Here is an 18,894-nt window from a genome sequence, read left to right as displayed (position 1 = left end):
CATAACCTAGGCATCATCTTGTCTACAAGTACTAATCAATAAAAGAGCATCGCTACCGGCTAACAATCAGTTCACATTGCCAAGAGACCACACAGCTTACATGCAGTCCCACACCATGGTTTATCTCATCTTCAAATGAAGAATCCATTACAAATCGGCATCAACTCATCGATGCATTGTCAGACACTTGTAACACCAACGCATCCCTCCCAAGGATCTTAACTAACTTATCCTTTTTCATCTCGACCACATTATAAGATCTTATCATGTACATTTGAATGCAAGATTTGTGCTTGAACGGGAAAGGAAGAAGACATCTCACACTTTCAGTGCTAAGCTCAGGGTTCAGAATACCCACTGTTACATAAACCATGACACAAAAAGAGAAAACATTAGAAACAAAAAGGCCAGACTCCATTTGTGCCCAGAAACAAGGGTCCAGCAGCTGGTAGGAGGGGCTTGAACCTCATCTGTCCCTTCGGCTGATCTGCCCCTAGCTGAATTCATCTTTCTCGGATTTGGTGTTATCCATACAGGGCTTGGCCAGTTGGACCAAATCTGGGGGGATGCAATCTTCTCTTTGCTGTTATCACATAAGCTGACGCCATTGTTGCATCAGGATGTCCTCTGGCACCTCCGACGCCATTGCTGCTTGTTGGCAAGATGAATCGACGGAGCTGGGATTCCTGGATGGTGGGTGAACATATATAGCCAGCAAACAGCCCCGTATCAGAGTCTTGCTCAAGTAGGGGATATATTTGCAGCTCCTTCTGGATGCCCAGCTCTGATCTCGCCCTCGGCTCTACAGAATACAGATAGCGGCAAACCAAGAAAGTTCAGTTCCTGCAATTCGTACAAGAAAAAAAAGTTCAGTTGAGTTCGATGTTCATCTGAAATTCTACATCCTGATATTTTTGCTGGGAATTATAAGAACAAGTGAACAGCACAGGGTTCATCGACCTCTCAAATGATGAATCGATTCAACTAACTGTACCATGAGCTGTTCGACGCTGCATCGCAGATTTCGCAAGCCCGTTCATGCCTTGACGCAGGTTCCAGGAGCTTGTTGTACCGAAACTGAACTCGCGGAAGTAAATCCTCAGCACTAATGGGAGCAGGGGAGGTCAAGGGGGAGGAGGCGGACAGACCAGCTCATCGACGTCGTCCTCAGATGCGGCGGCCGAGGGCCGCGAGTCCCATCCCTAGCGCTGAGCCCTGCCGTCCTGCGGCGAAGACGAGACGACGGCGCCGAGGCGGCCTCTCGCCTTGCTTGCGTCCTCCGAATTACCCAGTAAACACCGGGAGTGCATCGAGTCTGGAGGGGTTCTCCGCCGCGCCCAGGACGTGGGCGGCGGAAGCCTCCGCCGGTGACTGGATGGAGGCGGAGCGGGGGAAGTCGCGGCAGCCGGCGTCCGTACGGACTAGAGCTGGATCTTGGCCGCAAAGAATACATCCAACGGCTATGGATATCCCACTCAGACGTGGATTACGCGGTCAACACATTTTGCAAATACACCCTAATTTGGATCGTGATTAATAACCGCGATCCAAATTATTGCACATGACCCCCTAAATCGGATCGCGATTAATAATCACGATCCGAATATTTGCATAAAACCCCCTATTTTGGTACTGCTATTTTCCTCGACCTCCCTCCCCTCTGCCGCGCCATGGCAACGGCCGCCTCCGGCCTCCCCGCACGGCGGCGACATGAACTAACTTGCCGGAGAGCCAGCGACGCCGGTGGCGGAAGCGGATCTCGCAGACGTACATGCCATGCGTCCCCTCCTCCGCTTGTACAAATCCCCATACGCCGCCCGCGGAGTGAATTCCGCTGGTAATTTAAGCTCTTGGCCCCCGTGGGCTTCGCCGTGGCTACGGGCAAAGGAGGAGCTCGCGCGGCGCCCGCATGGTGTACATGTGTCGAGGGTCTAGAGCGCTGAGGTGAGAGACGCTCCCGGGGTCAGCCGCTAGGAGAATCGGAGGAGGCTTCTGAGGGCGGCAAGAGGGGGCGCCGAGGAGGAGATTATCAACCGGCGGCGGCTGCCGGCGTTTTTGCATTTTTGCCCACACCAGTTCGCTGCACCGGTTAGCTGCCGGCTCGCCGCCGACCAGCCGACGCCTACTTCCCTCTCTCTACGCTGACCAGTGACCACCCCGTCACGACCCCGCCTCAGACGACAGAATCCGCGATGAAATGCACAGCGACAACAATACAAGAGGCAGGACATAGTACATGACAAGAAAACAGACGTAAAAAAAAAAGGCCATATGCTCAAAGTTTGCATCAGTTATCATTAGGAATTATTTATTGATTCGTGCTACATGAATGAACTTCAGTTTCAAGACAAAACTTAGACTATGGTTTTGCGTTAATATTTCCAATTTCATATTCTCGCTTGTAAGTAATCAGAACTCTTATCTTGAAATAGTCAACTTACATTTCCTGCACAGGATACAGCATTCACAGTGACAGCCATGATCAACAATGAACGATATGCAAGAGACAGGAAAAGAAAAGGAATAGTGTACTAATATGAGTATCTTGTTTCTGAAACAAGCCTTGGTCAGAAAGATTAGAACATCCCTTCTCCAATCAGATCAGTGGCACCAAAACCAAATGTGCCACAAGTTACAGAAGAAAAAGAAATAGAGAAAAAAATCCACTAATCAGTTTTTTATGAAGATCGAGCTAGTATCTGGAAAAAGACAAGAAAAAAAAGGAGATAATTACAAACATTTGAATGAAAGCATCACTACTTTGTTCTCTGCTGGCTATCTAAGTAGTACATCACAACCAAGTTGATGGTTACAATCCCCCCCTGCCACCAACACCTGTTCTTTATTTTCTCAACCATAAGGAAGAAAACAAAAAAAAAAGGGCCATTCCAGTGTGAGCTTTGTTCCAGCACACTAGCTGTTTGGAGTGCCGCCTAACCCGCCACGGCGCGCCACACTTTTTCCGCCGCAGGTGTGGCGGCCGTTTTGAGCGCCACAAGTTAGGCACGCCGTGGCGGGTTAGGCGGCACTCCAAACAGCCTCTAAGCTTTACGGCTGGCCACACTTGGTGACCGGTACCCTGCTTTAGTGGGCTTTCCCCAGGGAGAAACTGAAGGCCTACCTCCTTTGGTACGCCCCTCGCCTCCACCATGGGGATGATCCACAGGGTTCATAGCAACACCACGGACAACTGGGCGCCTGCCTAACCACCGGCTATGCCCTGCTTTTCTCAGCTTGCGCATACCATGGCTCGGATTGGAGACTATACCAATTGTAGCATGGCATTTTGAATCCACAGTCTTCTCAGCACCTGAAGGAAGGCGCAGAACACACTGTGCACCTGGCTCCTGGACTACCTTAGCATATGTACCGGCTGCTCGAACCATCTTCCCACCCTGTCCAGGACGACATTCAATATCGTGCACCCACGTTCCAATCCGTGCATTGGCTAATGGTATGCAATTTCCGACCTTTGAGTTGAGGTCAATGATATCGTACTGATTAGCTGAGGAACTTGACGAAGAGGCTGAACTCTTAGAAGGTTTCGAGGAATCACAGTTCATCACTGTAGTACCTGGCAGGCATTGGTGACTGGCCAATATATAAGATACTGGTACACAATCAACCTTTCCTTTTGGCTCTTTACTCATACCAATGGACTTTGCTGCCAAGCTACTGAAGTGGTTAGCTTGTGTCAAAGGCAAATATTTCTTCTTCAGGTCATTCTGCCAAGAGAGAGCAGCTTGACGCTTCATTCTGTGTGCCCAAAGCGCATCATCTGTCGCCCATTTTTGAATTCCAGAAAGAGAAAATGTCTGTTTTCCTTCTTTATTTCCTCCGACTTGAGTGAAGAAAGCGAACTTGGCACTGGCTAAAGCTATCCTCGGTAAGCTCAATGCTGCACCAGAGTTCACAGATGGAATATCTCCATTGCCCAGAGAAGAGTACAGTGCAGAAGAAGCTTCCTTTCCTTTATACTCTCTGCCAGAGAATGTCGCAAGGGAAAACCTACCGGAGACATCTGCCGTGGTGGATTCTAGGGTCTGAGACTTGTTACTGGGCTCTTGTGGAATCCTGTGGCCACGGAAGTGTACCCCTTGGACCCATCGCACCAGAGCAATGCTAGAGGAGCGATTCGGGTCATACTCGATCCACTCGGCAATGCCCACCCATGGAGGAGGTCATCCGCTTGACATCGACTTTCCTCTGCAACCTCTTAGCCACTCCGCCGCGGTGGAAAGAGGTGATGCGCCCTGCCGAGTTACTTCCGGCCGTCTTCGACGAGCTCAGAGTAAGACGCTTCAGCGCCCCCACCTTCGCCCGATCTCTCACGAGCGAGATAGCGGATTGGCGTGGCATCTTGCTGACAGGGACGGAGTTGTAGAAGGTACAAGTGGAGAATCTCTGGAATGTGCAACGATACTCTAGGCTCTGCAACATTATAAAAATTCAAAGACTAATTACAGATATGTATAGATAAAGCACTATATCCCCCACTTCAATATATGCATAGCCTATCTGGCATGAACACATTCGGCAGAATATATAGTATTACAAAATCCATTGCCGCTTGCCCTAACGTCACATAGCAAAATACCCAACTGGTGGAAAAATTACCAAACATCACAGTCAAACCCACATAAACCTGCACGCGCTAAGCAGTTTGTAGCTAGATTGTGGCAAATCAGCCGAGCAAAACCTAACCCCTCATCCTTGCCCCTGCACAGTCACGGCAAGCCCTATCCGACCTGATCCCCGACCCACGAACTATCAAATTATTCACATTCGCCGCTCGCGAGACTATCCTCATGACCTCATCAAAGAATTCTTGGAACAGCCTAACTCAAGAATTCCATCTACATTGATCCAAGACTGTCCTAACCAGACTATCCAAGCACAATTCGACTTGGGAATCCAGCGCGTATCTGGCCTAAAAATACGATCTTTTTACACAATCTCAGCCTGGCTCAGGACGAACCACTAGCCATCTCCAACGAATCCATCGAGCCCAGTAGAAATGTAAACGAGAAGGATTCGAGACGAACCACTAACCAGGTAGTGGCGCGGGGTCCAGTTCAGCCCCCCAGGTGACGATGGGTGGGTCCGGCTGACGGTCACGGCAGGCCTCGAGCGCTGATGCGAGAGGACAGGAGGAGCCGGCGGCAGGGAGGAGCAGGAGGTTAGTCGCCTCGCCGGTGGTGGCTGCGCCTGCGAGTGCCGACGGCAGGAAGGATGGAGCCCAGGCGCCGGCGGGCGGTGCTCTGGATTTCGAGAGAGGGCTGGCCCGCACGCTGGTGGGCCGCGCTGGGCCTGAGATGGAACTTTTCTTCCTTCACCTACCTACCCACCACACGACCATAATACCGGCCCACAGGACTAGAAGGCCCCTTCCCACCACACCACAACTTTTAGCCCACCACATGCCTCCATACACGGCCCATCACTGTTCGTTGGATGCTTCGCCCGCCGAGTCCAGACGACTCACCGTTGGTTGGCCGCCGGCGAGGAAGCCAGGTTAATTGAACCAGGAGGGTGGTGACGCGAGCCAACGACGACCACCCAACAACCGGGGCACGGTGGCCGCCGTACGCCGTCGTCTTCCGTTCCCCTATAAATAACAACGAGGAAATCGCCGTCACGGCACTCCGGTGACATGTCCTGCTCCACTTCCCCGGGGAGTCCGTCCAGCGACCTCAGCAATCTTGCTCCCGTGTTCTTCCGGCAGACAGAGGCACAAGTTCTTTTTTCTTTGGCAGTTGCAGATGTTTCCCCCCCAAAAAAAGTCAGTTGCAGGCGGTAAGCGCGAGCTTGCAGTAGCAGATGCAGGATCCACGCCCGTGATCTGGTCCTAGTGGGGCCCGCGCTGTCAGAGAAAAGAACCGCTGATCCTTCCCGGGCCCCGGCCCCCGGGTCACGCGTGAGCTGGAGCGGTAGGCCACACGGCCGTGGGGCTCCTCCGCTCCTCACACGTGTACCTCGAGGAGGAGCTCGAGCGCGCAACGTGACAAGGCGCGCCCGCGTCAAGACACGCGCGAGGACCCGAGACTCTGCGCGAAGGGAGTGAGAGAGAGAGAAGGGCCAGGGGAAGGAAGCGAAGCAATGGGCGCTGCGCGCGGGGCCCACTGGAAGAGAGGGGAGCCGAGGAGAGCGTGACAGTGACAGGCCGAGAGCGAGGCTAGTCTCTTCCGCTGGCTCCACTCCACCATTCGCTAAAACCCTTCCTGTTCCTGTAATACTACCAGTAATCTTCCTCCTCAGATCGTTTCCATTATTCGTCATCGTCGACGGATCCAAGCAGAAAGACCTTCCTCCTGCCGGCCGCGAATTCAGCCAGCCGTTTCACCAGCTAGCTGCGGCCGGTGCCCTGTTTCCTCCGCCCGGATTCAGTTTCCACTTTCCGGTCCAGTCCAACCGTGCCACCCCTGTGCTGTTCTTGGTTCCTTGCCCGGATCGCCAGAGCACGAGCACCTCCTGAAGCGAAGCGTGGGCAGCTCGATTACTTTTCGAGTTCGCCCGTTCTTCGAGGTTGGTGCGGTGGTGGTGGTGCGGATGCACTGATGCCCCTTTGATTAGCAACAACAACCTGCTGTTTGTTCTCGGAATCCTTAATCATTTCTCCTCCCTTTTTCTTTCGCGGTGATCGCCTTTTCCCGAGATTTGCATTTTTATTTGTCGGCGACCTTTGGCTCCGTCTCCGAGGGGCAGCAGCCGGGCAGGCAGATGCAGCGGCAGCAGGCGCTGCTGCTGGTGGTGGCGTTGTGAACAAGAAATTCCTCGGGTTCCACGCGGCCCCCTTTGGCGTTTCGGCCCCTTCCTTTCCTCCCTTTTCCGCTGGTTTTCAGGTGGGAGTCTGGCTGGGGGGGTTTTGCGTGGCGTGCGTTGGGTTTAGGCCGGCGGCATCTCTCGCAGTCTCGCTCGCCCCTGATTTCGCCCCCACTCCCCTTCTTCCATTCGCGGCCTCTGATTGATTGGGTTCCCTTCCCGATTTGTTTCCGCGCCGAGCTGGAGTCTCCGATCGGGTTTTCTGGGAGAAAAGCTGCGATTTTTGGGTGAAGTTCTTCCTCCTTGTTTGTTGGATCGATCCCCTGCCGGTCGATGGCGTCGTCCTGCATCCCGGCCGGCCTCCGGCTGGACCTGGAGATGGTCAAGGCGGCGGGCGCGGCGGCGCCACCGCGCCCGGCGCACTCCGCGGCGGCGTCCTCCACGCTCTCGGAGGCGTCCAACGCCTCCTCCTCCTCGGCGACGTCGTCGGTCGCCTCGCTCTCGCTCAAGCGCCCGCGCACGCCGCGGAAGCGGCCCAACCAGACGTACAACGAAGCGGCGGCGCTGCTCGCGTCCATGTACCCCTCCGTTTTCCCCGCCGCCAAGGGGGCCGAGGCGGCGCCGCCCCGCCTGCTCGGCCTCGCCTCCGCCCTCGCCGACGACCCGGACCGCTCCGACCTCCTCCCGCCGTTCCCCGTGCTCGACCAGGCCGCGTTCCTCCTCCGCGACCTGCCACCGCCGCCGCAGTCGCCGGCGGTGCCGATGCCGATGAGCCCCGCCCCAGCCAAGAGCTGCCCGTCGCCGGCGGCGGTGAACAGCGTCTTCAGCGAGTTCCGCGACCCGGCGCCGTCCCCCGCGACCCCTGATGCCGCGACGGCGGACGAGCCAGGGGAGCTCGACTTCGACGATGACGATGGCTTCGACGCCGACTCTATTCTGTGCGGCGTCGACGAGAGCGCCGCGGAGGGCATCGACGGCATCATGGGCAAGCTATCCATGGAAAACAATGCGGGGGCAGTTTCCAGCGTTAACTCCAACCTGCCCAGATCCAAGATACACCCTTACCTCAGGAGCCTCATGGTGCTCGGGCTCAGCTTCAGGCAGCACGATCAGCGCAACATCAACCAAGCCCTAAAACGGCATAATGTTGATCCTGAATGGTGGATGTGCCCTGCCATACCAGTGAAAGACATTGCCCGCCCGCCACTACCATTGGTGGCAAAACCAATGGTGTCGGAGAAGAAGAAGAGTAAGAAGAAGCTATTGGATACCTTATATAAGGATGTGGCCATTGAGCATTGCAAGAAAGAAGAGGAACGGGTTCCTGACTTTACCAATGGGGGCACTGGAGTTTTGGCATTGCCAGAGACAGGATTGGGGCTCAGGTTGAACACTGAGCGGGTGATCAAGGCGTGGTGTGGCAGAGGGTCGGTGTTTGCTGACCGCAACACATCCGACTTACCGTTGTCTTCTGCTGATGTGTTAGTAAGTATTTCCAGCTTCTTTAGATAATATGATTTCTATTGCTGTATTGCAGTTAAAGACAAAATTGAGCTAGAGTTTGAAACCTCAATTACGTTTGCTAGTTCATATCCTCTGCTAAAGAGAATTTTCTTCATATCAGTAGAAGCTTAGATCATCCATGGTTTTCGTGTCATTTGGGATTGAAAATCTGACCTGTATTACTTCATTGTAGCCCATCTACATTTCTAGTCAGTAGCAACACTCTTACAAGAGAATTTTTCTGCCCATGAAATACTCCAATGTGACAAGTAGAATACACTAGGATTTAACCTCTCCCCAATACTTGATTATACTGGGTGAATGGAACAAGTTGAAAAAAATTCCAAATGGACCTTTTCTTCCAGTTGACTCTTTATGCCACATAATTTGCAGATTCCAATTTAATGTAAGAAGTAGAAGAAAGTTTAAGTTTGGTCCTGTTTGTTGCGGAAATTTCAAATAGAACTATTGAAATAAATGTAATTCACCGGTCCACTGCTTCAATTGAGACCTCATATAGCACTTTCACCCATTAATATGAAATTCTGAAGTAATTGCTTTGTTTCTGTATTTCTGGATCCTCAAGCTCGCCTTCAGAAACAGGAAATTGAATAAAGGATGATTGAACCAATGATGCAAAAGAAAAGACAGAGCCCAAAAAAGGAAGCATCTTTTCTTTAGCATAAAAAACCTAAGAAAGGCTCCTCATCATCCCTAGCTGGGAAAATGCTCATCCAACAACCAACTTTCAGGCATTTATGCGTCATTTTTGGAAATGTTCCTAATTTAAGCAAACTCTCATGTGAGTGACTGAGATTTCCTAACAGTTGCCGTTTATCTGAACCATTTTAATGAGCCATAGATGGCTAGACCTACTTCTGCAGCAATGTATAAGTAGGTACCTTAAGGCATGTATGCATGCCCAGTTTTGTTGTCGAAGAGTGGTCCAACTCAAATTCTTAGCCTTGGGATCATATAAAGAGCTAGCACAACAAACTCTAACCAAATTGACCTTTCTGCAAATGACCCTTTTAAAATGGCAAAAATATTGGAGCGCTTGTGCTTTTAAGAAAACACAAATTAAGGTTTTCTTGAGTCTCCTTCTAGTTTCTAGGAGCATCCAATGTCTCGGGTGAATGATAAAACTGTCCGATTTTACTGCCAGATGGTATATGACTCTATCCTATCCCAACTTGCTGTTGTAAATGATATATGAAACTAGAATATCATTCCATGTAAAATTATTTTTATTGACAATGTGTGTTACATTAACATGCTGAACAGCTGAAGGCCACTTAATTACAATGCTGCAAACATTCCATTTGTCTCTTTGTTCACTTTTACCTGAAGAACATTCTTCTTACTGACAAGTGTGTAATTTCCATCACAGGTTAAACATGAAGACAGTGATATGTTTCCACAGAATGGTACCAGCGCTGTTATCAGGGAAGGCAACATTCTAAAGATGCAGCGCAAGCAGAAGCCATGCGCTCCCCTCCCCTCAAATAAGAATAGCCGGTACTACCGGCCTCGGGTCAATGTAAGCAACAAAAACCTGACTTCTTGAGGCGATGACGGTTCTCTCCTGGCAAAACCAACAAATATCTCATATTTTGGACAGTTTCTGAAGGTTTTCGTGCTTTGGTTTGGCAGGGAAGGTTTGTCAGCAAGGCGTATCTTCTCCAGCAACAGCAAGCAGCAGAGAAGGAGAGCTAGAGAAGATGAATCCAGCATCTAGGGGCATTTCCGGGGTTTCACTCTGATTCTCCTAGAGAAGCAAAAAAAGGCTTCTCCATTTTCATTTCTGCAGTGTTATATTGCTGCAGATGGTAGAGATGCCTGTAGAGTGGCTTGATTCCATGGGGATCGGATGGCGGTTTGCTTGCAACTTCTCCAGCTTCTGATGCTATTGTAAAGAAGGGCCGTGGAGTAATATCCCAACCAGTTAATGGAACCGTGTTGTTCGTGCGCTTATGCAATTCCTGTTGCTTCCCGTTTTGGGGTAATTTTGCCACACGAAGCTCACAAGGCATCGAAAACGTGATCTTTGCTGGTGAACACTAAAAAAACGTGTAAATTGGCCCTATTTGGATCCGGGCAGGGCTATGTTTAGTTTTATAATTAGCTCATATTTAGTTCTTCTAATTGGATAATTAGTTCATATTTAGTTTTTCTAATTGGCATCGAAATATACGACATGATAGGTTAAATTGTAGCTTTTTGTTTAGTTTTATAATTAGCTCATATTTAGTTCTTCTAATTGGATAATTAGTTTATATTTAGTTCCTCGTATAACATGATAGGTTAAATTGTAGCTCTTGGGATCCAAACACTCAATGGTTTTTCCCCTTTTCTTTCAGCAAAAGGGCGCTTTTTTTTTTCTCGGCGTCCTCGAGCGAAGTGACACGTTTTGGACGCCCGTGGCAAAATTTACTCCATTTTTTCAGAGCTGTTTGTCTGCTAAGGTGTCTTATGATCTGATTCTGCACCTCACCTCTGCATGTGACGTTTTCGTCATGTGAATTCTGATTTCTGAAGACTGAAGAGGGAGACAAGTAGTATAACAGTTGACTGGGAAAGTTCCTGTTCAAGCCGCCGTATCGGACAGCGATAGAGGAGGAGCTGATGTCAGTGCAGAATCAAACTATTCATCAAATAAAAGCTGATCTAGTCGTGGAGGGTTGGTGTCCTGAAAGCACATGGCAACAAACTAGGGCTGTTGCAGTTGCTGCTTTTACAAGCTATTAGGCAGAGTCTAGTGGCGTGGGGAGATATCTTCCCGCCACGTCAGCTCTCACCTCACTCTCACCCTACCCCTCCAATGCACAGGCTAGTGCCAGCTCTCACTTCTCTCTCCTCCACGTTAGCTTTTCTTTTTCAGATTTAATTATTTCAACCTCCGCGTGGACCAATAGAAACACGCCACGTCACTCCCACCCCACCCCTCTCGTCCGACGCCAGCGCGCCACCTCGCTCCCGCCCGCCTCCCGCCCCGCGCGTCTGCCAACACGAACGAGAGCGGGGCGATAGCGCCCGCTCCAGCCCGGCGGGATTGCTCCCGCCTTCTCTCTCCCTCGCGCCTACCTCTCGCCTCGCTCCCGCCTAAACCAGGCCGACAGGGGGCGGTACCGCCCTCCATTGCCACGAGACTTAGGCTGTCTCCAGCGGTATGCTCTAAAAGGGTCTGTTCCCTATTATAGAGCATACTGTACCTCCTCTACCGCTCCATCGGTACACTCTATAGCATACGGTAAAATGGAGGACGCGCTCTGCGTCCCGCACAGAGGCGGGCACGACTGGCGTCCTCCATCCCGAGCAGCGCACGACGAGCGCGGGAAGGGGAAACGGGGCGGCGCGGGGAGGGGAAACGGGGCGCGGGAGGGGCGGCGCGCGGGGTGGCGGGGCGCGGCAGGGGCGGCGGGCGGCGCTGCGGGGCGCGAGGCGGGGCGCGGCAGGGGCGGCGGCCGGCGGGGCGTGGGAGGGGAGTTGCGGGGCGCGGCAGGCCAGCGGGGCGGCGGCTGGGCAGGGGCGGCGCGGGCGGCGGCTGGGCAGGGGCGGCGCGGGCGGCGGGGCGCGGGGCAGGGGCGGCGCGGAGCAGGGGCGGCGCGGGGAGGGGAGCAGGGGCGGCGGGGCGGCCGGGCAGGGGCGGCGCGGGGCAGGGGCGGCGCGGAGGAGGGGGCGGCCGCGGAGGAGGGAGGAGGGAGGAGGAGGCGGGCGCGGAGGAGGGAGGAGGGAGGAGGGGAGGAGGGAGGAGGGAGGAGGAGGCGGGCGCGGAGGAGGGAGGAGGCGGCGGGCGCGGGAGGCGGGGGCGGGCGCGGGCGGCGGAGCGGGAGGCGGGTGCGGGCGCGGGCGGCCGGGCAGGGGCGGCGCGGGGCAGGGGCGGCGCGGAGGAGGGGGCGGCCGCGGAGGAGGGAGGAGGGAGGAGGGAGGAGGCGGCGGGCGCGGAGGAGGGAGGAGGGAGGAGGGAGGAGGAGGCGGGCGCGGAGGAGGGAGGAGGGAGGAGGCGGCGGGCGCGGAGGAGGGAGGAGGCGGCGGGCGCGGGAGGCGGGGGCGGGCGCGGGCGGCGGAGCGGGAGGCGGGCGCGGGCGCGGGCGGCGGAGCGGAGGGGCGCGGGCGGCGGAGCGGAGGGGCGCGGGCGGGCGGCGGGGCAGGGCGCGGGCGGAGGGGCAGGGCGGGCGGCGGGGCGCGGACGGCGGAGCGGAGGGGCGCGGGCGGTTGCGGGTGGGGAAAGGGTAGTTGGAAGAATGGATAAAAAATTGAGATCGTGGGGTATAGAAGATGGAAATAGAGGATGTTGTTGGAGTTAAATGTGGTATAGAGAATGGAGTTGATATGGAGGATGGATATAGAGGATGAGATTTAGGGGATATTGCTGGAGATAGCCTTAGCAGGTTGGAATGGATCACCAAATCTCCCATTCGCTCAAAGTTGACAGCACCACTGCTGGTCTGGTCCATGCTGAAAGTACACTTGAGAATAAATGTAACAGAACTAAAATTATTCTGACATCTGGTATGGCAGATGGTTTTTAGTGGGGCGCGTATTTGACCGTTCCGAATCATGCGTCGACCCGACGCGCGTTATATTTTTTTGAGGCGAATCATCAGTTATATTTGTACGCGGAGTTAGGAGTAATGGCCGTCGTCCTCGTCATCGGCTCGTGGCTGAGGTACGGTGGCCGAGCTCGCCGGCGTGAGCAGTTGGTGGCGACGGCGACGGGCGACGGCACTGGGGCACGGCACACCCGCCGAGACGATGAGAATTGAGATTGGGGGGTGGGTGGGGGGAGGTCGGCAGAAAAGCGAACTCTGACGGACCGATAAAAGCAACAGAAAGAGAAACGGAGCGCCACTCGGACTCCAGACGAACCACCACCCCAAAAAAGGAGGCGCCTTTTTCTTTCCTTCTCCCTCCCGGATCCTCCGCGCGCGCCGCCACGATGGCCGCCGCCCTCCGCCTCCCCGCCCCGCCGGCGGCGAGGTGGGCTCCGCTGCCTCCCCAAGTGCCGGCCTCCGCCTCCTCCTCCGCCGCGCGTCGGGTCCGCCCCCCTCGCCGCCTCGCGGCGCGGCGGGCGAAGGGAGAGGAGGCGCCGGAGCCGGTCGAGGCGCAGATGCCGGTGAGGACGCTGCTGATCGACAACTACGACAGCTACACCTACAACATCTTCCAGGAGCTGTCGGTCGTCAACGGCGGTGAGTAGAACGAGAGCTCCCTCCTCCTCTGCGCCTGTTGATGCGTCGCGTGAGCGTCGACGTGCTCATTGCGCCTTCTGTGGCGGGTGATGGAACTGACGGAAGCTCATATCCCTCCAACGCAGTGCCGCCGGTGGTTGTGCGCAATGACGAGTGGACGTGGAGGGACGTCTTCAACCGGGTGTACAAGGACAGGGCCTTCGACAACATCGTTATCTCCCCTGGCCCTGGATCTCCGGCGTGCCCCGCCGACATAGGTGAGCTTACATCATCTTCAGTGAAGCTTGTTCATTCATATTAAGCGCAACTTACTTATCTGGTGAATGCTTTATTTTTTAAGGTGTATGTCTGCGGATACTTTTGGAGTGTGGAGACATACCCATCCTGGGTGTCTGCCTTGGCCACCAGGTGATATCTGCCTTTCCATTATAGTGATCCCCATGTGAGCTTATTTTTTTATCAGTCTTGACAAAGAAATTATGCAAGGATCATGTGGTGTTAACTTTACCTGAAATGTCTGTTGTTGTGTTTGATCATTGCAGGCCCTGGGATTCATACACGGCGCTAAGATTGTTCACGCTCCGGAGGCTATACATGGAAGACTCAGGCAAGGCCTTGAACTCTGTTACATGAAAAATAAACCTACAAGGAGTGGTGATTCTCTGCTCAATTCTAGCTATTCCTACAGCTGACACATGATTTTGATTTCCCTCAGTGAAATTGAGCATGATGGGTGCTACCTCTTTAATTGTATTCCATCTGGTAGAAACTCTGGATTCAAGGTTAGTGTACCCCTTGTGCTAGTAGCCCCCATGCCATGCCATTTAGGTTCAGACTTCAGACTTCAATTTATGTATGCACTGTGAAGGATCTTGTACTTACTGGTTCTATTTTCAGGTAGTTAGGTATCATTCTCTTGTAATAGAACCAGGTTCTCTACCTGATGATCTTATATCAATAGCATGGACTTCTTCTCCAAATTTGCTCTCTTACCTTGAAAGCGATCGGGCAAATGTTAGTACCTTCCTGGGATCGTTGGACAATAACTTTATGGCAGTCTCTCTAGAACACAGTATCAGTGGTGGGGAACTATCCAACATAAGCAATGGCAATGCTAGTGAGTCAGATGGTTCCAGGGTTATAATGGCCATCAAGCACTCTAGCAGGCCTCAATATGGAGTGCAGGTATTCTAGTTTCTCATGTGCAATAATTTCTCTAACTTGTATCCAACTGTTCTTACACATGATTGCCTTTTTTTTCAGTTTCATCCAGAGAGCGTTGCTACTCATTATGGAAGACAGATTTTTCAAAACTTTAAGAAGATAACAAGAGATTTTGGATTGCGCTCATCATGGCTTCAGGAAAGAAAGGTTCACAGTATTGGTAAACTGGAAAAATCTCAAGTACTATCTGGATGAAATTGTTTGACATAAATCTCCTTTATGCGTCATTTAAGTAGACATTCCTGTTGTTCCGCAGGTCAAATCTGCTGGCCAATGTGGTTCTGTCTCCAAGGATTTGTTGCATACTGAAAGACTGGAACTCTTGGAGCCTAACGGGGCTCGCATGCTTGCAAAGAGAGCCCTTGGGAAGAAATGTTTGCGATTGCGATGGAAGAAGATTGATAACTTCCTCTGTCCTGCAGTTGGATCTGAAGACATATTTGCGGTGCTCTTTGGCCATCAAAGCAGTGAAGATACATTTTGGCTGGATAGCTCATCAGTTGATCAGGTACCTTACTCTTAACCAATCATCGATTTAGTTTCATTCTATAGATTTCATCACATGTGAAATGAAGCTTGACAGGGCTATAGATTTCATCGGTTGATCAGGTACACAGTCACATTTGATGCTATGGACAAGCCTTTGAACGTAAGAATTGTAGTGATCTAGGTTGTTAGATAGATGTGTTTCGTCCTAGCTGGTAAAGCAATAAAAAAGGTCAGTAAGACAAAAAAAAAGCTGATGATATGTTTGTCTTCAACTCTTCATCTTTATGAATCGAGCTACAGTCAATGTCTAGTTGAGTGATTAAGCTTGTAATTTGTTGGAAACTTGTTTGGATTACTTCTTTTCTTCCCTTATGGATATAATGTATTCGCTTTATGTGTTAAATAGTCTTTTGCCTTTGTTGTGATCATCTTCTGCTTGCAGAATAGGGCACGCTTTTCATTCATGGGTGGTAAAGGTGGGTCCCTATGGAAGCAAATGACATTCCACCTCTCTGGTCAAAGGTAAGAAATTGCTTTCACAAACCAGAAGGAAACATACTTCAATGCATTATCCATGCCAGCATGTGATATAGACCTTTTCATTTCACAAATTCTGTTCCAGAGCCAATTGTGGAGGAACCCTTACTACCCGAGATGCTTATGGATCTACTGCCAACAACTTTATCAAAGAGGGCTTTTTGGAGTTCCTTAACAAGGTACATGTTGAAAGATTACTGATGATTATGCTAATTATGTAAACTCACTAATTTTGTGTGTTGAATTGATCATAACATTACGGTTGCCAGTTGCGACTATCCAAGTTTTGTTTTCTGAATAATTTTCTCAACCGGAAATAATTGTATATATTCATTAAGGTACAATGAACCCAACTGTTATTTTTTCAAAATAAGAGCCCAATTGTTTTGTTGAAAATAAATGACTGGTGTACAAGGTTTGGCATAGATCACTTACAGCTATATGAACTTTCACAGTCCTCCCATCACAGAATAACAAACTACTCGTTACTAGGTTATGTACTCGATGGGCAGCATGCCATGGGAAAACAATATATGTTGATCTAACTCAGCATGTCGCATTCATGACGAACATAGTATCTGTATTCTGCACATCTCATGACCAGCCCAACCTTGGGCAAATTGTTGCATGCATTTGTCTGAGTTTTGATTCTCACTGTTTCACAATTGCAGGAGATTCAGTCCATTCAATACAATGAAAAGGATTATGAAGGACTGCCCTTTGACTTCCACGGTGGCTTTGTTGGATATCTAGGGTATGTTGATTTGCTATCATGACTGATGCTTTTCTTTTTCTTGAAATATACACTTGTAATTGCAGATTAGATATCATATATGCATTGATTTTTTCCTGCAGTAGTTTCATGGTACAAACATTTTCTTAAACCATGCTACAAACAAAAATTTTCAATCTTGTCCTCCCCACTCCCTTAATTGTCTTGCATGGACATTTTGTACTTTAGTTAATTCCCATTGTGTTATCTATGTTTTTGGAGTCCTTTAAGCTCCCTTTGAACCTTTTTAGTTTTCATCTGAAACTAGGTATGGTCTTAAAGTTGAGTGTGATGCATCATCTAACATGGCCAAATCAAGTGCTCCCGATGCATGCTTCTTCTTTGCGGACAACACCGTTGTGGTTGATCACAGTAATGGTGATGTGTATATTTTATCATTGCATGATGAATTTTCTTCAAGTAATGGAGATGGGATATGCGGAAATTCAACACATAATTCATGGTTATTGGAGACTGAGAAGAAGCTTCTTAGATTGGGTGCTATGCCTCCAGGATTGCTGATTAATGGGAAGGCGTATGCTATATCATCCAATGTCACTAAACAAAGTTTTGTTGTAGAGAAATCAAAGGATCAATATATTAGAGATGTTCAGAGTTGCCTGGACTATATCAGAGATGGAGAAAGTTATGAGTTATGCTTAACTACTCAGATGAAGAGAAGAGTAGACTATATAAATGCGCTCCAGCTCTACTTTAAATTGAGAAAACAAAATCCAGCACCTTATGCAGCCTGGCTTAACTTCTCCTCAGAAAACCTGAGCATATGTTGCTCTTCTCCTGAAAGGTTTTTGCGTCTAGATCGAGATAAAATTTTAGAAGCAAAACCGATCAAGGGCACTATAGCACGTGGCAGAACACCAGAGGAAGATGAATGCCTGCGTTTACAGTTGAAATACAGGCAAGTGTAAATATGTTCTTTTCTGTTAAGATGTCTTGGCTCAATTTTCAGGAAATGTTGAACTTGGGTTTTCTTTGCTTTTCATGATTTATTTTATTTGATATTCCCTTTTGAATTAAATGTCTTTTGAAATGCTCTTCCTAAAGAAGTTAGTATACATAACTGCATTCTTTGTTCATATTAAGCTTGGTCCAGTAGCCTGGTATTGCCTGCTCAAGCTCATTTAGTTTTCAGCATCACAGATCTATGATAGAAAATGTCACGGTTGTATAACATTTACTGTGTGCATCAGGATTGTCTCTTTTCTTTTGTTTCATTGGACGTTTCTACAGTCAAAATTGCATTTATGTCTTCCTTTCCTGGCAGTGCAGTTTTGTTTTTATCTAGATTTAAGTCACAGACTCATATGCTGGTAGTTTTTTCCTTTTGCATGTGCTCAACTTCAACAGTGAAAAAGATCAGGCTGAGAACTTGATGATTGTTGACCTCCTAAGAAACGATCTGGGCAAGGTTTGTGAACCTGGGAGTGTTCATGTTCCTCGTCTCATGGATGTAGAATCGTATAAAGCTGTTCACACCATGGTGAGTACCATCCGTGGAACAAAGAAGTTGAATCTGAGCCCTGTCGATTGTGTCAAAGCATCCTTTCCAGGTGGTTCAATGACTGGGGCCCCGAAAGTTCGATCAATGGAGATTCTTGATTCACTTGAATCTAGTCCGAGAGGTATCTACTCAGGATCCATTGGGTTCTTCTCATATAATCACACGTTCGATCTGAATATTGTGATCCGAACGGTCATCCTGCACAATGGAGAAGCTACAGTAGGGGCAGGTGGGGCAATTGTAGCATTGTCAAACCCAGAGGCAGAATATGACGAAATGATGCTTAAAGCAAGAGCACCCACAAAGGTGGTTGAAGATTGCAGTCAAACAATTTACAGTTCAGATCGATTGGATTCAATGCAGGCAACAACAAGTTAGATCAGATAGCAAAAGGACTTAGGATTACAAATGTTCAGATTTAATAGTTAACCAAAGGATCATTCTGACAAATTTGATCTCAGCGGTTGGTGTGCATGCTAATGGACATTGGTAGTGGAATGGGTCAACAGGGGATGGCAAGGACATGCCTTTTTTATATGAAGATGTTGAAGCCATATATTCATGGTGTCATATACAGTATGTTATGAACTACAGGCTGCAGCCACAAAAACAAATCATACCAGATCAATTTGTACCCTAATAGGTTATCACAGAAATTTTGTTTCCTTTAGAATTCATATGTTTTGTGTATTTGTTCATGTCATATCCCTGTCTAGGGAGTTGCATTCTGTAACAAAGTTCATGGTCAAATTGTGTCTGACAAGTAAAAGAAATCGGCATGGGTTTTGCTGCACCAATGTATTATTCAGGGTATATTCATTGATCTTTTAAGTTTCCCCTCGATTCGGGGAGAATTTCACGTTTCATCCGCCATTCTGATCACTGTGTACACC

The 18,894-nt window shown here is 50.1% G+C and overlaps 2 protein-coding genes and 1 pseudogene across 3 annotated transcripts; 2 read left to right on the top strand and 1 right to left on the bottom strand.

Moving 5' to 3' along the window:
- Nucleotides 1–112: 112 nt before the first annotated feature.
- On the bottom strand, nt 113–5,183 carry LOC112889761 (annotated as a pseudogene).
- An 811-nt stretch (nt 5,184–5,994) lies between these two features.
- On the top strand, nt 5,995–10,279 carry LOC112890971 (protein CHLOROPLAST IMPORT APPARATUS 2-like). Its single transcript, XM_025957858.1, has 3 exons — nt 5,995–8,247; nt 9,656–9,805; nt 9,919–10,279. The coding sequence occupies exons 1-3, from the start codon at nt 7,096–7,098 to the stop codon at nt 9,979–9,981; spliced, it is 1,365 nt and encodes a 454-aa protein (XP_025813643.1). The 5' UTR covers nt 5,995–7,095; the 3' UTR covers nt 9,982–10,279.
- A 2,828-nt stretch (nt 10,280–13,107) lies between these two features.
- On the top strand, nt 13,108–18,867 carry LOC112889646 (probable aminodeoxychorismate synthase, chloroplastic). Of its 2 annotated transcripts, none has more exons than XM_025956378.1 (13): nt 13,108–13,457; nt 13,583–13,714; nt 13,798–13,865; nt 14,000–14,064; nt 14,173–14,239; nt 14,355–14,642; nt 14,721–14,828; nt 14,938–15,189; nt 15,613–15,692; nt 15,793–15,886; nt 16,379–16,461; nt 16,748–17,398; nt 17,848–18,867. In XM_025956378.1, the coding sequence occupies exons 1-13, from the start codon at nt 13,205–13,207 to the stop codon at nt 18,377–18,379; spliced, it is 2,673 nt and encodes an 890-aa protein (XP_025812163.1). In that variant the 5' UTR covers nt 13,108–13,204; the 3' UTR covers nt 18,380–18,867. The 2 variants fall into 2 exon arrangements, with proteins under 2 accessions (XP_025812163.1, XP_025812162.1); XM_025956377.1 differs by having other exon boundaries at nt 14,721–14,841; nt 14,918–15,189.
- Nucleotides 18,868–18,894: the final 27 nt, after the last annotated feature.

The sequence above is a fragment of the Panicum hallii genome, chromosome 4 (assembly GCF_002211085.1).
Source record: "Panicum hallii strain FIL2 chromosome 4, PHallii_v3.1, whole genome shotgun sequence".
NCBI classification, from domain to species: domain Eukaryota; kingdom Viridiplantae; phylum Streptophyta; class Magnoliopsida; order Poales; family Poaceae; genus Panicum; species Panicum hallii.
Note: the sequence above shows the minus strand (reverse complement) of the source record. Positions and strands in the feature narration are given on the sequence as shown.

Excerpts from the sequence above, each read along its gene's own strand:
- LOC112890971 (XM_025957858.1), top strand. The coding sequence starts at position 7,096 with ATGGCGTCGTCCTGCATCCCGGCCGGCCTCCGGCTGGACCTGGAGATG. Across the intron at positions 8,248-9,655 it reads TGTCTTCTGCTGATGTGTTA|GTTAAACATGAAGACAGTGA; the intron begins GTAAGTATTTCC and ends TTTCCATCACAG. Across the intron at positions 9,806-9,918 it reads ACTACCGGCCTCGGGTCAAT|GGAAGGTTTGTCAGCAAGGC; the intron begins GTAAGCAACAAA and ends TTGGTTTGGCAG.
- LOC112889646 (XM_025956377.1), top strand. The coding sequence starts at position 13,205 with ATGGCCGCCGCCCTCCGCCTCCCCGCCCCGCCGGCGGCGAGGTGGGCT. Across the intron at positions 13,458-13,582 it reads GCTGTCGGTCGTCAACGGCG|TGCCGCCGGTGGTTGTGCGC; the intron begins GTGAGTAGAACG and ends CCTCCAACGCAG. Across the intron at positions 14,842-14,917 it reads AAGAAAGGTTCACAGTATTG|ACATTCCTGTTGTTCCGCAG; the intron begins GTAAACTGGAAA and ends TCATTTAAGTAG.